General features: G+C 40.5%; 1 protein-coding gene across 1 annotated transcript in view; it reads left to right on the top strand.

The window, feature by feature from the left end:
- celsr3 (cadherin, EGF LAG seven-pass G-type receptor 3) overlaps positions 1-17,048 on the top strand; it is a 123,977-nt gene that overhangs the window by 99,347 nt on the left and 7,582 nt on the right. The window contains 9 exon segments of the mRNA XM_038723767.1: positions 1,048-1,254; positions 6,547-6,721; positions 8,445-8,557; positions 9,122-9,201; positions 12,469-12,595; positions 12,774-12,893; positions 14,292-14,389; positions 14,906-14,997; positions 16,016-16,189. Of these exon segments, the coding sequence (XP_038579695.1) occupies positions 1,048-1,254; positions 6,547-6,721; positions 8,445-8,557; positions 9,122-9,201; positions 12,469-12,595; positions 12,774-12,893; positions 14,292-14,389; positions 14,906-14,997; positions 16,016-16,189 (1,186 nt within the window).

Genomic DNA, 17,048 nt, shown 5'->3' with positions numbered 1-17,048 from the left:
CCTTGTTACCAATGTAGAAGATTTTCAAAGTTTAATGCAAACCCCTTGCCCACCGCACCCCAGCATACTAAGTGACGATGTATCAGACCATGAGACAGGAAAATTGTGGAATCAGAAACTGCTTGCCCTATGATGAATTTAAAGTTGTACATTTCTACAAATGTATATGGTTTACATTGAATTAAGAAGCAATTCAATCAGATGTTTATTTATCATCATTAGCCAAGCGCAATGAGGAGTACTTTCATTTCCATTCATTTGAGATGAATTAGATATGCCCAATTTGGCCAAATAAATTCTAGTGGTGTCTGTTATGTTTACTGGCTGCAAATGCTTGCATTGCATGCAAAGGCAGCAATGAATAGATTTCATCCTTTTGATTCTGATTCTTCTGACAGATTAGAGAAGTCTGATAGTTTGCTTGGGCTGTTGTGTGATTCATGTAGATAGCCTAGATAGATTTTTTGCATTCCTTCATTTCTTCTTGTTTTCTGTTATTTTCTCTATAAAATAAAGTGTAGGTTAAATAGTTTAAATACAGAGATCCTCTGCCTCTCTCAGCCTTTTGAAGCCTTTGATATTTAGCATTATAATCCAGACAGAATTTTGTGCAGTTAGATGACATTACAGATTTCTAGATATAGATGTTTTTTAATCGCCATGTGGTGGCTGGTGCAGCTTTAGTTTCCTCATCTCATTTACTTGTTTTACAAATAATTGAACTTCTCGGATATTAATATCATCACTTTGCACATAGTGAAGTCATACAGAGGAGGGCATACAGTGACCCAGACTGAAGTAGCAGTATTTTATTATGTTAAAATGATTTGTTTTCATCTCTTATTATTTCATTATTATATCTCTTATTTCACCTTGTGATATTTCAGGTTTTGCTTCTTCCTTAACTGTGTGTGCCTTCTCAATTTCTACTTTTTCTGACATGATCTTTCTCTACTACTACTACTTTCCTCTGCCCTTCCATTTCATCTACTCCCACCTTCCACTCCTTCTCTCCACCTTTCCCTTCTCACACATCTCTGTGAGCAGCAGTTGGAGGGGGATCTAGAGACACTGGCCCTGGTCACATACTCCTCTCTGTGCGTCTCAATGCTGGCCCTCCTCCTCACTGTCCTGGTGCTCTCCTGCCTCCGAGGCCTCAAGTCCAACACCAGGAGCATCCATTCAAACTTGGCGGCGGCCATGTTTTTGTCGGAGCTGGTGTTTCTGTTCGGGGTCAATCAGACTGAACAACAGGTAGATACTGCTGGGAGGTTGTGTGCTTGTGTTTCTGCAGCCCTGTTTGTTTGTGACACATTTAGCACCTCTTTTTACACATCACTGTCCCCCCCATTCCCAATTTCACCGCTTCGTGAAAATAAAGTTTGGTCTAATTTTTTAGCAACAACATTTGGAGTACTACTAGTAGTGGAAAACTGCCTTGGCTTCACTTAAATTGTAGATCAAAATATATTATAATTTTCTGGTGCAGCACTAAAGGTCATATAAAAAACGGCATAAATTGTTCTCTCTTTTACAGTTTTGTTAGAGACAGCTGTTATCTTTTTCCCTCTTCTCACCCTCTGTATCGCTCCTTCCTGCTCACGTTTTGCACCTCTACATCACATATTTTTTACCGTTTACTGCCCTTTTTCTCTCGATTCCTTTGAGTCTCTTGACCACTTTTTTTTTCTGTGTTTTGTTACATCATACTGTGTGTGTGTGTGTGTGTGTGTGTGTGTGTTTTAAAGAGCAGTGAGTCTTGTAGAGAGTGTGCTGAAAATATGTGCTCGCTCAGCATGAAATCCAATTAATTAAGCAGTTTCCTCCACACAGTCGACAGTAGGGTTCTTACAGTAGTTACTTCTAGTTGAACAATATGTTCTCTAATTCATGTACATCATGCTTGGGAAAGCATGTTAGTGCTTGCAATGGTCGTGTGTGTTTGTGTGCAGACTAGCTTTTACATGCTTGTGCATATTTTAGTCTTTCTATCTTTTTGTGTGTTACTTGAAGTGTGTGTATTTGTGTGTGTGGGAGTGTGAAATTCATCTTCTGGCTGTACCTCTGCCAAGGCTGCTGCTATTTCTGTGTTGTTAGGAACTTGTACTGAGCTTCTTTTAACCTTAGAATCTGGGACTGCTTGCCTTAACTTAAAGAGGTAGAGTGCTCAGTCAGTGAAGGTTGAGAGATTTACATGTTTTAGGTGTTGTGCTGCTCTCACCCAGAATAATTAAGACTACAACTTCTTAGTAATGATACAGTTACGTATATTTACAGTTGTTTTCTCTGGTAAAAGCTGAAGTGAAAAGGTTTGGTACATTTCTATATTTAATTTGTTCAGGTCATCATGTCCAATTACAAGTGAACCCTACCTGCAAACTGAAGACGCACCAACGTTTGTTAGCGAAATATTTAGGTGTCTGGCCAGTTGGAAGGCTAAAGTCACACATCTCAGGTAACCAGTCAATAAAAACTGACATGGGTTCACAAGAAGCTCGATCATTAGACAGAGTATTTAGTCAACTGCAAACCTTAAAGATTTTGGCAGAGAGGGAGAATCAGAGCAAATCTGATTTCAAGCCAAAATATGAATGACCTATAATTGTTTTATATTAGTTAAGGATATTCAACAATAGTGAAGACTACTGTTTGTTCTCACTTAATTTATTATACTTGGTATTCAAATTATGGCTTTGAAAGCTGGCAGTTTGTTGTCAGCAACCATTTAGCTTAACTTGCAAATCTGTGTGTTTTCGAGTTATTTCCTGTGGTTGGTTTTGATTTTTGATTTTTTTTTTTTTTTTTACGTCTGACAAACACACAGTTCTCTTAAAAGATGGTGGCTTGCACTTTAGGTAGGTGCTTTAATTCGTTGCCACTTTTTCGTCTGACCAAACAATCAAAATGGACTAAAAGCTCAAGAGTTCAAATACACCACTCCAGACATGCTTGAAGGCAGCCTGAGGGTAATTTCTCAGACATTTGAATGCTAATAATATGCATTATTCATGGTGATGTTCAGCATTACTGCCAAACCAAACAGCAGGACTTAACTGCTTTTGTCAGTTAAGTCCTGCTGTTTGGTTGGATTTGAAAGTTTATCGCCTGTCCTGACAAAATGTATTGGGAATCATTCATTATAATGTGCATTCTAAACCATGCTATTGGAAGGACCTCAGATCTCTATGTTATTGCAGATTACACCATCGCTTTGTATTGATTTGACATCCTCTCAGCATTCATGCAGCATCACATCTAGGGCATAAAGACAGTTCTCCATGTGCGTCAATACTGTTTCATGGATATTTCAAAAGAAATTTACCATGGCCTAAGCTGACATTTTATGAATATCTCTCCAAAATGTATGGAGATCAATACAGTAACACAGTAGCAGTTCATTAACTTAAAAAGTGACGAAAGCGTAACATATATGTTTTTAAATTAATGACTCAAATAAATGTAAACCTGCTTCAACTTAGCAGATAATTCCTCTTGAAATCAGGACACAAGTTAGTTTATTAATCTATTTTCTCTTTTTTACTCTTGTAAATATTTTATGCTACATGAAAACTGCATCACCTGTGAGTTCATTTTTTACTATGTGTACTTTCCTCTCAAACAGTGCTCACAGATGTATCCATAGTATCAGTTAAGAATGCACTCTTGGGTGTTATTAGCACATTAACAAGGGGTAATCTGTTGGTGTCTCACGATTTGATTTTGATTCTTGGGGTCAAGATTTGATTCGAAATATATTCTCAATTCAGTACATTGGGGTGCTAATTTCTGCATCTACTCCAGTCCGCTGTGTGCTAAGACAGGCGGTGTGGCAAATGATGGAATGAAAGCAGCTCTATGTGATGGTGTGTGATGGGAGACCAGGCATTTGTAGTGTTCCTGAAGTACTTTTCATTTTGCTTGGGGGGCAACGTTACTGGGGGTATCCACTTTTTTGATAATAGTAATTGACCATGTAAAAACATTTCATGGCTTCAGCTTGACAAATGTAATAATTTGTTGCTGTTGAGGTTGGACTGTTTGAGGTTTAGGTTTTTGGTCATCGTCTGGTTGGTTTTTCTGTAATGAGTACTTGAATGGAATGTGATGTAATGGACTGCATTTAGAGTAAATAAGTATGGCTTAACAAAAAAAAAAATTAGCTAATTTGGCAAAAACAGCAGAACTGTAAAAAAGTCCTGTTCTTTCAGTGAGGGCTACATAGGAAACATCATCGTCCGGCTCAGCCAATCAGAGGCAGAGTAAGGTGGGTCATGCCTTTGCCAGTAGGATTTGCAAATTCACCTCCAAGTGTGAGAGAGAAGTACCAGCACTCTGCCGCGGTCACAGAAAAGGAATGTAGTATAATGTTGTGATTAAATTACGATCAAAATCTATCAAGTTACCAACTAATACAGCCAAACATCAAGTAAATGCAGCCAAACATCAAGCAAGCACAACAAGCTGTTATTTTCAGATAAAAAAGACTACATAATGTTGCTTTCACAAACAGCAAGTTCAATCAAATACACTGCTCAAAAAAATAAAGAGAACACTTCAACAACACAATGTAACTCCAAGTCAATCACACTTCTGTGAAATCAAACTGTCCACTTAGGAAACAACACTGATTGACAATCAATGTCACATGCTGTTGTGCAAATGGAATAGACAACAGGTGGAAATTATAGGCAATTAGCAAGACACCCCCAATAAAGGAGTGGTTCTGCAGGTGGTGACCACAGACCACTTCTCAGTTCCTATGCTTCCTGGCTGATGTTTTAGTCATTTTTGAATGCTGGCGGTGCTTTCACTCTAGTGGTAGCATGAGACGGAGTCTACAACCCACACAAGTGGCTCAGGTAGTGCAGCTCATCCAGGATGGCACATCAATGCGAGCTGTGACAAGAAGGTTTGCTGTGTCTGTCAGCGTAGTGTCCAGAGCACGGAGGCGCTACCAGGAGACAGGCCAGTACATCAGGAGACGTGGAGGAGGCCGTAGGAGGGCAAAAACCCAGCAGCAGGACCGCTACCTCCGCCTTTGTGCAAGGAGGAGCAGGAGGAGCACTGCCAGAGCCCTGCAAAATGACCTCCAGCAGGCCACAAATGTGCATGTGTCTGCTCAAACGGTCAGAAACAGACTCCATGAGGGTGGTATGAGGGCCCGACGTCCACAGGTGGGGGTTGTGCTTACAGCCCAACACCGTACAGGACGTTTCGCATTTGCCATAGAACACCAAGATTGGCAAATTCGCCACTGGCGCCCTTTGCTCTTCACAGATGAAAGCAGGTTCACACTGATCACACGTGATAGACGAGTCTGGTGACGCCGTGGAGAACGTTCTGCTGCTGCAACATCCTCCAGCATGACCGGTTTGGCGGTGGGTCAGTAATGGTGTGGGGTGGCATTTCTTTGGGGGGCCGCACAGCCCTCCATGTGCTCGCCAGAGGTAGCCTGACTGCCATTAGGTACCGAGATGAGATCCTCAGACCCCTTGTGAGACCATATGCTGGTGCGGTTGGCCCTGGGTTCCTCCTAATGCAAGGCAATGCTAGACCTCATGTGGCTGGAGTGTGTCAGCAGTTCCTGTAAGAGGAAGGCATTGATGCTATGGACGGGCCCGCCCGTTCCCCAGACCTGAATCCAATTGAGCACATCTGGGACATCATGTCTCGCTCCATCCACCAACGCCACTTTGCACCACAGACTGTGCAGGAGTTGGCGGATGCTTTAGTCCAGGTCTGGGAGGAGATCCCTCAGGAGACCATCCGCCACCTCATCAGGAGCATGCCCAGGCGTTTTAGGGAGGTCATACAGGCACGTGGAGGCCACACACACTACTGAGCCTCATTTTGACTTGTTTTAAGGAGATTACATCAAATTTGGATCGGCCTGTAGTGTGGTTTTCCACTTGGATTTTGAGTGTGATTCCAAATCCAGACCTCCATGGGTTGATACATTTGATTTCCATTGATAATTTTTGTGTGATTTTGTTGTCAGCACATTCAACTATGTAAAGAAAGGAGTATTTAATGAGATTATTTCATTCATTCAGATCTAGGATGTGTTATTTTAGTGTTCCCTTTATTTTTTGGAGCAGTGTATATAAGCTGTTGTTTTCATTTATAGTTCAGGGTCCTCTTGCAGTGTAGTTAATTCCTGGATAGTAAATGTTTATCTGCGTTTTCTAAGTGATTGATATTGCTGCGTGGCAAAGACGTTACCAACAGAAACACTGTTCATTTTGAAAGCACAGCGCTGTGGTCCAGCCAAACAGCTCTTTTCTCTTTCTCATCTTTCCCAGTGCACTGTGCTGATGACATACAGGATCACCACATCACGTTTTTAATTTCTAGTTGACTCTTTTTAAAAACTGTATTTATTTAATTATATTTCCAAATGTTTTATTTTGACGGTGGTGCCCTCATAATTCTCTATTCTCACATTCTTCTATGCAGGAAAAAAATCTGATCTTTCTCCCTTTCCTTCTGGTAGCTCCATCTTCTTGCCGCTTGTCCTTGAATCATTCTCTCTCTCTCTCCCTTCAGTTCCTGTGCACGATTGTTGCCATCCTCCTGCATTACTTCTTCATGTCCATGTTTGCCTGGATGTTCGTGGAGGGCCTTCATATCTACCGCATGCAGACTGAGCAACGCAACATTAACTATGGTGCCATGAGGTTCTACTATGCCATCGGTTGGGGCGTGCCCGCCATCATCACAGGTGACATACATCTTAAGATCTCTGTGATATTTGTCAGAAACATATCTGTGCATACATGGATGCGTCGTCAAACATGTCCTTGCGACATTTATAAGCACATTCATACACTGATCAACCATAACATCATGACCACCTGCCTAATACTGTGTAGGTGCCCCTTTTACTGCCAAGACTGCTCTGAGCCCTCAAGGCATGGACTCCACTAGACCTCTGAAGGTGTGCTGTGGTATCTGGCACCAAGACGTTAGTGGGAGATCCTTTAAGTCCTGTAAATTGCAAGGTGGGGTCTCCATGGATCGGACTTGTTTGTCCAGTAGATCCCAAAAAGGCTCCGTGGTCCAGTTCTGATGCTCACATGTGCATTGTAGAACCTTTCAGCAGTGAACAGGGGTCATCATGGGCACCCTGACTGGTCTATGGCTACACATCCCCATAAGCAAAAATTTTCTTGCTTCTAACACATCAACTTTGAGGACAAAATGTTCACTCGCTGCCTAATATATCCCACACACTGACAGGTGCCATGGTAACGAGATAAACAGTGTTATTCACTTCACTTGTCAGTGGTCATAATGTTATGGCCAATCAGTGTATATGTGCACAGACACACATTTTACGCACATTCACAGTGGGTCTGGCTGTGTAGATAAAGTGGCCTGTTGACACTTTATCAACACTTTATTAAACAGGTTGCAGTGACATTTTAATATTGAGACTGGAAAGGACACACACACACACACACAAGCAATTTCTTCCTTGACACATAATATTGTAATTAATATCTGTCTGCTTTCTTTTCTCTCTCATCTTGTTTTACACTCTCACACAATAATATAGGTCCACACACACACACACACACACACACACACACACACACACACTCACTCACTCACAAGCAGTTGCCATCCAGACTGTCAACTCTCCTCTATCTGTCGCTGTCTGTCAGTGTAGCACACATACACCCCGACCAGTGTTTCACCTTGCCTTAAGAATGGATCTGTCTCCCACCACACACACACACACACACACACACACACACACACACACTGACTGCATGTCTCTTTCCTCAGGCTCAGAGGTGTGTTTATCTGTCAGTCTTTATTTAGGCTTTTCCTATCTCTTACTTTTTGCAACTCAATTTTTCAAGTATTTATAACCATGACTCTCAAGATCTTGACCGCGATGTCCCAACAAAGATACAAAAGTAACAGAGAGTTCACAGTTCTCGAGTCACGAATATCTTGGTAACCACTTCTGGAACCATCATGGAGGTGTGGTTTACTGTTTTTTCTGAACCACTAGACTCTTTTGAAACAATATATTTTTAAAATATAATAAATTACTTCTAACCTCTACAAATGCTATTGCCAACCTGATAGTTCATTTAGCTTGTCTGTAAACAACACACCCTAACAGTGACTAATATTGTGATAACTGATAGGACTAAACTGTGGATCACTTTTTATTTCTTATGCGTCTTTCGAATGTTCGAAGTGTGTGAAGACTTTTGAAAAAGTGAACTTGTGTATATATAGAATAAACAAACTGTAATTATTGATGTGTTGTAGCATGTCTCTGACCTTTCCTGCCACTGTAATTCAGATAATGTCATGCTGTTACAGACTATACTGCCTCTCTCTGTCCCTCTCTCTGTGATTGACAGTAAAACTGATCTTAGAGTAGATCTCCCTGTTTGATCTGACTGTCTGTATCTTGGCTGCAGGCCTGGCAGTGGGCTTGGATCCAGAGGGTTATGGGAATCCAGACTTTTGTTGGATCTCCATCTATGACAAACTCATCTGGAGCTTTGCTGGTCCTATAGCCATCGTCATACTGGTAACTGTCTATCGGATAAACTGTTAGTTAATGCTGTATGCATACAAAACCTGGATGAAAATAATGTGCAAACAGTGATGTGAGGGAGAATGGTAGGGTAGACCATTGATGAGCATTCAGCAAACTAAGTGAATTCCGTTTTTCAGCGAAACATTGATTCCAGTTTTGTTATGCTAATGAATAATTACAGTGCAGTGTAGTCGGTAATCAGTATTATTTGTTTCTATACTTTTAAGACCTTTATTCATACCTGTATTTATTTCCTTCTTTCCGTCTTCCTGTTGTTCCTTCTGTACTGATTAATTTATTCAGTGATTTTCTTCTTCTGTCCATTTTCACATACTGTTTGAGAAAAGGAATCAAAACAGGATTAAGGAGGAATTCATAGACTTGGCTTTGCCTTTAATAAATATACCTTCTTCCACTGTTGGTAACTGTTTAATCCACATTGATTTTGTTTCATGTGTTAGTCCTCATCACCAATGTTGCCAATGGCGGTATTGGATTGGCTGAAATGCATTAGATATGTTGGCTTACCTCTTGTATTGATCTCCCTCTATCCAGATGAATGGAGGGATTTTCATGATTGTAGCAAAGATGTCCTGCAATACCTCTCAGAAGGAGACCAAGAAGCTTCCTGTCATGTGAGTGCCTACCCACCATGGTTAAAATACTTTTTTCACTTTCAAGAAGTGATTTTTTGGCATTGTTCTTTTCCTGCTTTGGAGGGGGGAAAGTTTTGCTTCATTTTAGGCTTTAGAGGGTATTGTATGACGATGGTCTGGTGGTATGGTGATGGTATAACTTTTTAAAGACGCCAGAGTTCTGTCTTAAAGGAGTCTTTGCTAATTTTGTCTGCAGTACAGATGTAGAATTTAGACATCATTGATTATTGATAACATTGCTATGAGGTGTGTGGACATTTTTGGGCTAAGCTTAGAATCCTCCATGAAATTAAGATAATATATAATAAACTATTAATTTCAGACATGGCAACTGTAGTGTCACATCATCAAATCAAAGTTTAAAAACAAATGTGCAGATAGATAGATAATTAACCGGGAAAAAAAGTTGAGTTAGTAACATGCATTCATGTTTCGGAAACTCTAGGAACCAGCAGTAACCTTGCATTCTGGAAGCGCAGTTATAGTGGGGTAATATAAAGGTACTATAAGGTCTTTAAGATAAGATGGTGCCTGACAATTAATGGCTTTCTAAGTGAGGAGAAGGATTTTTAATATAATTCTGGATTTACCAGGAATCCAGTGCAGAGAAGCTGGAACAAGAGAAATATGATCTATTTTCCTGGTGCTTGTCAGTCGTAAATGATTTATTCAGACAGCCTGATAATAAGGAATTGCAGCCTAGAAGTAACAAATGTGTGCACTAGTTTTTCCGAATCATTTTGAGACAGGATGTCCGTGATATTACGAAGGTGAAAAAAGATTCCTCACAATGGTGCTCAAAGCCAGGGAGATGCCATCCAGAGTAACTATATCTTGAGACTATAATGTGTCTCAGAGGTGTTTGGGGCCAAGTACAATAACTTCAGTTTTATCTGAGTTTAATATCAGATAGTCATCCTGAAGGCACGCTTGAAGTTTAGCTAACTGATAGGTTTCATCTGGCTTGATGAATAGATATAATTGAGTATCATCTGCATAGGAATGAAAGTTTATGGAGTGTTTCCTGATAATATTGCCTAAAGGAAGTGTGTCCCAGCACAGATCGTGTTGAACTAATTTTGACATTGAGGATTCATCGTTAACATGTACAAAGTGAAATCGATCTGAAAAATAGGACTTAAACTAGCTTAGACCGGTTCCTTTAATGTCAATTAAATGTTCCACTCTCTGTAATAGGATGTGATGGTCAATGGTGTTTAATGAAGTACTAAGATCTAACAAGACAATTACAGAGACGATTCCTTTGTTTGATGCAATTAGAAAATCATCTGTAATTTTCACCAGTCCTTTCTCTGTGCTTTGATGCATGATTTGATAGACAATGGTTTTGTTAGGCGTTATTGATACAATAATGTGCATAAACAACATGAAGAAATCACTTAAGCTATGTCTCTCTTTGCCTCACTTCTACATCTCAGTATTCAGTATTCATCCTATGGGTTCTCTGATATCTCCTGCTGCCTCTCACTTCCTGTCACTCTTGCCTATCTTGTTTTTTTTGTCTGTAAATTTCTTTATTACCCTAATATTGGGCATCAATAAAGAATCGGCTATGTGCATAAAATGTATCAATGTATCATGACCACCTTGTTAAGATCTAAGTAAAAGAGGTGGTATCATGCTTTTTGTCTTTTTTCCTCACCTTCATTGAGTTAAATACCTTTTTTGTGCATGTAATAGGTTTGCAAAGTGAAAAAGTCCAAAGTCCACTCCAAAGGCAGTTCCCATCTCCCATAGAAAACACTGCTCTGAACTGCTTGAAAACAGCTCGTTTGTGTTGAGAATATTTCTTAAGGGGCTTTGTTTATTTAACAGGGAAAGGTAAGACAGCTTAGAGTAATTTAGCTGACCCCATAAGTGTTTTCTGACATTCTAGCTTTAGGTATTTCTCTCATGTCCTTGTCAGGGAGACAACAATAGACTGATTAGTTAGAGACATCAGGCTAGCAGATATCAGTGTTCTCTGGGAATCTAACAAGGTTGAGTCCTACAAGAATGTTTACAAGAACTCACTGGCTCCACAGATTAGAGTACAACTCATGGATAGTGATAGATATGACGAAGCATTGGAGTCTAAACATCAGATAGTTGTTTCTAGGTGAAAGGTGACCTAATAGAGAAACCTACAGGCACTAGGGGAGAAGACAGAAACATAAAAGGGACCACAAGACATTCTCCTTGAGATTTGGTTTGGCATTTGACGTGTTCACATGTTGTATGCTGGCACTGTGTCTCCTCGGCTGGGCTCAATAAACAATGCTATGTTAAGTCTTCATCAGTCTCCAAAACTTCTTCACAACTGAACCTGGCTAACAATATTTCTCAACATTTTGTAGTCTAGCCGCTTCCCTTTCCTCCCTGTGACGACACAGGGATGAAAGCTAAATGCGCCTCATATAACACTTGCTCAAAAACACCGGTAGAAATACACTTAATTGCAGCACACACCTCCTCCCTTCCAAGCACTAGCTCCCCTCCAGGCAGTCAATGGACATAAAGTTGTTACTGTGATGTAGAGACAGAGCTCAGTTAAAACTTTATGGATGGAAAATACATTTGTTACAGATTAATAACTCACCTCTCTGAAACTCTTGCTCCAGTCCATGTTGCCAAGCTAGTCGGCAACATGTACATCTGAACCAAAGACATGTTTGCTTCTCACTAACCTGCCCTTCTCTGCTTCTGATAGGCGAGTAGTAACTAGGAACTGCGTATGTGCAACTCCCAACAAAGATCATTTAGAGACAAGATGTATCACTCCATAGATAAAACAAAGCCTTCAACACAGGGTGAAAAAATATGGTGTTTTTTGAAAATTAAACCATGTAAACCTGTTCTGGTAAAACTCCTAAATAGGATTTTGAACCTGAAATTGTGCATAATACCACCTCTTTAAAGTGTATAGTGTTATGAGGTACATGTGATGTTTACATTCACTAAAAAGTTGGTTAACTAGACATCTGGGTAATTACGCAAAGTAATCAATGTTATTATTAACATGTGCTGTTCCCAGTCAAAGCTTAACCATGTCATTATCTTAAGACATCCAAGTTGTACATGTAGAGATGCAACATGTTGTCTGTTGTGCAGATGTCCAGTACAGCTTCCAGTGTGTGTGTGTGTGTGTGTGTGTGTGTGTGTGTGTGTGTAATATCACAGAATCATCCTTGTGAATCCAAGTCTAACCTTTGTCTCCTACACTGTCATCTGTGTTTCTATGTCCAGTGCTACTATTCGCAATGCCTTCCTGCTGTTGCTAGTGGCCACCTCCACCTGGCTGTGTGGTCTGATGGCTGTGAACAACAGCATCCTGGCTTTCTACTATATATTCGATGTCCTCTGCTTAGTCCAGGTATGAACAAAGTGAATGTTTTATAGCTGGGTACTCTTGTTGGGAGGACTAATTAGGAAAAGGCATCATAAAACATCTGCAAGGACTTGCAGATTAGAACCTTAAACTTAGATGTTTGCTTGCTAATCATGGTCTCAGTCTCACTCTGTGTCTTTCTCTTTACTGCTCTCTCTCCCAGGGTCTGTCGGTGATGCTGGTCTTCACTGTGTTCAACTCGGAGGTTAAGGAGGCCTGGAGAGTCGCCTGTTTGGGTAAGAAGAGCCCTGGAGAAGACCCACCGAGACCACCGCAGAACACTGTGAGTTCCAAACACATACATACATACATACAGCCTCCTATTGGACATGCAAAATAAAACATAAAAAATATTGATTGAAAATGTTTTTGATAGTGTACAATAACTTGCAGAGTGAATCTAAGACCCTAATGTGAAGCTGTAAATCATCTCGCTGCATGAGCCTTAAGCAAATTAATTGTTCTTGTGTTACTTTGTTATTGTGTTCTATTACATTCTCTTTTCGAGATGCACATTCTCACTGTGTCCATTACTAGACTAACACAAAAGCCCTTGCCCTCCATTCCTCCATCCCTCTATCCATCCATCTTTCTTGTCCTCCCTCTCTCCTCTCCTTCTGCCTTCAGGGTTTGACGCTGACCCAGATAAAACAATATACCGACCAGCGAAGCCGCGGACAGGGCTTCGCTGGTCGGTATAGCCCACTTTCTACAACAGTGTATGTTTGTGTGTGTGTGTGTGTGTGTGTGTGTGTAACCCTATCCTGCTTTCACTCTGTCTTCTCTCTTGTATATGTGTTTATCAGTCCAGAGCTCACTGCACTCTAACTCCTGTTTTCTTTAGCCTCTCTTTTAAAAACTATCATTATGCCTCTTCTTTTCGTGTGTGTGTGTGTGTGTGTGTGTGTGTGTGTGCGTGCATCTTTAGTCCAATATCCCCTTTTAATCCCCTCTTTTAGCCAGTGAACATCATATGTAGCTTAAGTGTGTGTGTGTGTGTGTGTGTGTGTGCATGAGACAGTTGTGTTACATAAATGCAGGTGTGTGTTAATGTGTCTTAGTTTATTCATAGTTACCCAGGGGCAAAACGACTGGACCTTCCTGAAACTATTATACACACTACGCTGTTTTTACCTCTGGACTGCATATATAAATGAACACACATGGATTAGCATCCATTCGCCTGTCTGACTCATACTGTATGATGCTTTATTTATGGCTACAATGGCCTAACACAGTATAGAAAGCCGAAGTTGTGCCCCATATTGAGACAAGCTTCTGTTTCACTAGCCTTTTTATTATTTTTTACCCGGTAACTATTCAGCAACTCCCCCACCCCCTAGGACCCTCATGAGTCTCGGGAAGCTATAGTAAAGTATAAAGAAGGTTGTAGTTGTTGCATGCTAACAATAAAAAAATGTCTTTGTTAAAATGACAATTGGGACATTTTAATAAAGACAGAGTTCTAGATACACTGCATTATGTAAGAAGGGCTGATTTAATGCATGTTTTTCCATGTCCCAAAAGCATCATCAAGGAGGAAATTGGGCTGTGTTTTGTACCAATCCGTGTAATGGTGGATGTAATATGATCTGAATAATGTTGCTTCCTCTCATTTCTCAGAATTTAACATCATTCTCTCAACCTTTCTGTTTGTGTGTGTGTTTGTGTGTGTGTTCAGGCTCAGAACCCCTATCACAATGCATCTCTGTTGGAGCAGAGTGGACTGCACCGCATCACCCTGGGAACGTCCACCATCTCCTCTGTCAGCTCCGCCAGGTATATACACACACACACACACACACACACACACACACACACACACACACACACACACACACACACACACACACACACACACACACACACACACACACACACACACACACATCACAACTTTAACCAACAAACCAGAAATCAATTTGGATGGAAAGCATCTACACCATGGCTGGTATAGTTGATTAAGAGCAAATGGTTTTATACAAACAATATAAAAATAATAAATTATCATTCTAGTAGGTTCAAATCTGTCAGGTTTGATTTATTCTCTGTGACATATTTAGGATTTAGTTGCTTCAGGGAGGAAATTCCCTCGTTAATAAAAACCCTGTTGTTATTTTGTGGGTCAGTGGGATAAAGATGAAGAAGATTGGATGGAACAACGTACTGTATGTAGAGCAACACTAATGCACTGAAAATGGAAATTGGTGTCTTTATGGCTGAGTGATTGTCTTTGTGTGTGTGTGTGTGTGTGTGTGCATGAATCCTCACTTCTCTCTCCTCTTTCCCTGTTAGAGAAAATCTTTTGGCTCGTCAGACTCTGGAACAAAACATCGTCCACACCGGAGCAACAGACCTGGATGTAGCCATGTTCCATAGAGATGGAGGTAAACACACATAGTACATAAACATGACCATGGTCACAAACGCACACCTTTAACGAGCAGTAGTGACTCATTCTCCATTTCTTCACGCATGTTTCTCTCTTTTCCTTTCCCAGTACTCTCTCTCCATATGAATATCATTAAAGACTTAGCTCATATACCCACAAGACGTTCTCCTTGAGATTTGGTTTGGCATTTGACGTGTTCACATGTTGTATGCTGGCACTGTGTCTCCTCGGCCAGGCTCAATAAACAATGCTATGTTAAGTCTTCATCAGTCTCCGAAACTTCTTCACAACTGAACCTGGCTAACAATATTTCTCAACAGTTTGTAGTCTAGCCGCTTCCCTTTCATCCCTGTGACGACACAGGGATGAAAGCTAAATGCGCCTCATATAACACTCGCTCAAAAACACACAACTCAGTGTAGAAATACACTGAGTTGCAGCACACACCTCCTCCCTTCCAAACACTAGCTACCCTCCAGGCAGTCAATGGACATAAAGTTGTTACTGTGATGTAGAGACAGAGCTCAGTTAAAACTTTATGGATGAAAGATACATTTGTTACAGATTAATAACTTACCTCTCTGAAACTCTTGCTCCAGTCCATGTTGCCAAGCTAGTCGGAAAACACTCCTGAACCCCACTGCTTCTCCTTCCTCTTTTTTACTTCTCTCCATCCCTCCTCTTGCTTGTTTCTTCTCTGCCTCTTTCTTTCTTTCTTTCTTTCTTTCTTTCTTTCTCAGTTCAGTTTAATGTGCTCAGTCCAATTTAGTTTGCAACAAAATCCAAAAAGTTTACATTTAAAAATGACATAACAAGATTAATACAATCAAGACCATTCAATTTATCAGTTATAAATTACAAGAATAAAAATAACAAATACAGATGGAACTTAAACTACAAACAGGAAGATTTAACCTGTCTTAATCTCTGTTTAGGGTTAGATAACAATCTAGTTCGTGTTGGGTTTTTTTGTCTTTTTTCACTCTCTCTCTCTCCTCCATCTCTTCTCCCAGGTGAGGACTCTGACTCAGACTCTGACCTCTCCATGGAGGAGGAGCGCAGTCTCTCCATCCCTTCCTCGGAGAGCGAGGACAACGTCCGACTCCGTGGGCGCATCCAACGGAGATTTAAACGCTCCAATCACAGTGAGCGTTTGCTCACTGAGCCCACCCACAACGGCACCAAAGGTAGACGAGCACTTTATGATTTGATGATGATTGAACTTAACGTAACCTTAACGTAAAACATTACATGTATCATTTTATGGGAATACTCAACAGAAAATCTATCTTTTGAGTATCAAATCAAATGTTTATCCCCTGTAAGTTTGTTTAATGTTTGTAGCTGGCTGCGTTGCAGAGAAAGCCAGCTGCATTCAGCTTGGATTCCCAGCAGTTACAAAGACACAATTCCAACGTCAACCCAGACTCATGGCATCATCCATTCTTTACCACTGATCAATATGTTCAGTATCTTGTCAATACTCATAGTACCTCCACAACAATCCTTCCATGTTTTGTCATTACCTCTTCATAGCAAAGCTTTGTTGGAAGTGGCATACTAAGCAATGATTATTATGATTATTTGGAAGATGGGTTTTTGGTGGAGAGTATTCTTTTAATTCAATTTAGGCCCCTATCCATCCTTCATATGCACCCACTTAACCTGTGCAGAGTCGTGTTGGGCTAGAGTGTATCCTATATCATATTGGGTGAGAGGCGGGATACATCCTGGATATGTCGCCAGTCTAGCACAGGGATTTATACCTATTCACAGGCATTTAAGAGTCACCAGTTTTCTTGACAAGTGTGGGGTCAGCATAAAAAGTCCACACAGAAAGGCCCCTGAACTCTTCTAACTCAGACATGTAGAAAACTACAACACATGTAGGCACAAAATGGACACACACAATAAGAGAAAATGTCAGTGTCAGTAGTCAGTGAGTTCTCTGACATACGAATTTATGCACTTCACATGTGATATAAATGCTTTTTTACAGCACTTTGTAACGTGGCTTTTGAAAAGTGCTCTATAAATAAGGATGAT

Source organism: Micropterus salmoides, unplaced genomic scaffold (genome assembly GCF_014851395.1).
Source record: "Micropterus salmoides isolate LMB-PRFRI ecotype aquatic unplaced genomic scaffold, ASM1485139v1 Ms_hic_scaffold_16, whole genome shotgun sequence".
Classification (NCBI taxonomy): domain Eukaryota; kingdom Metazoa; phylum Chordata; class Actinopteri; order Centrarchiformes; family Centrarchidae; genus Micropterus; species Micropterus salmoides.
Note: the sequence above shows the minus strand (reverse complement) of the source record. Positions and strands in the feature narration are given on the sequence as shown.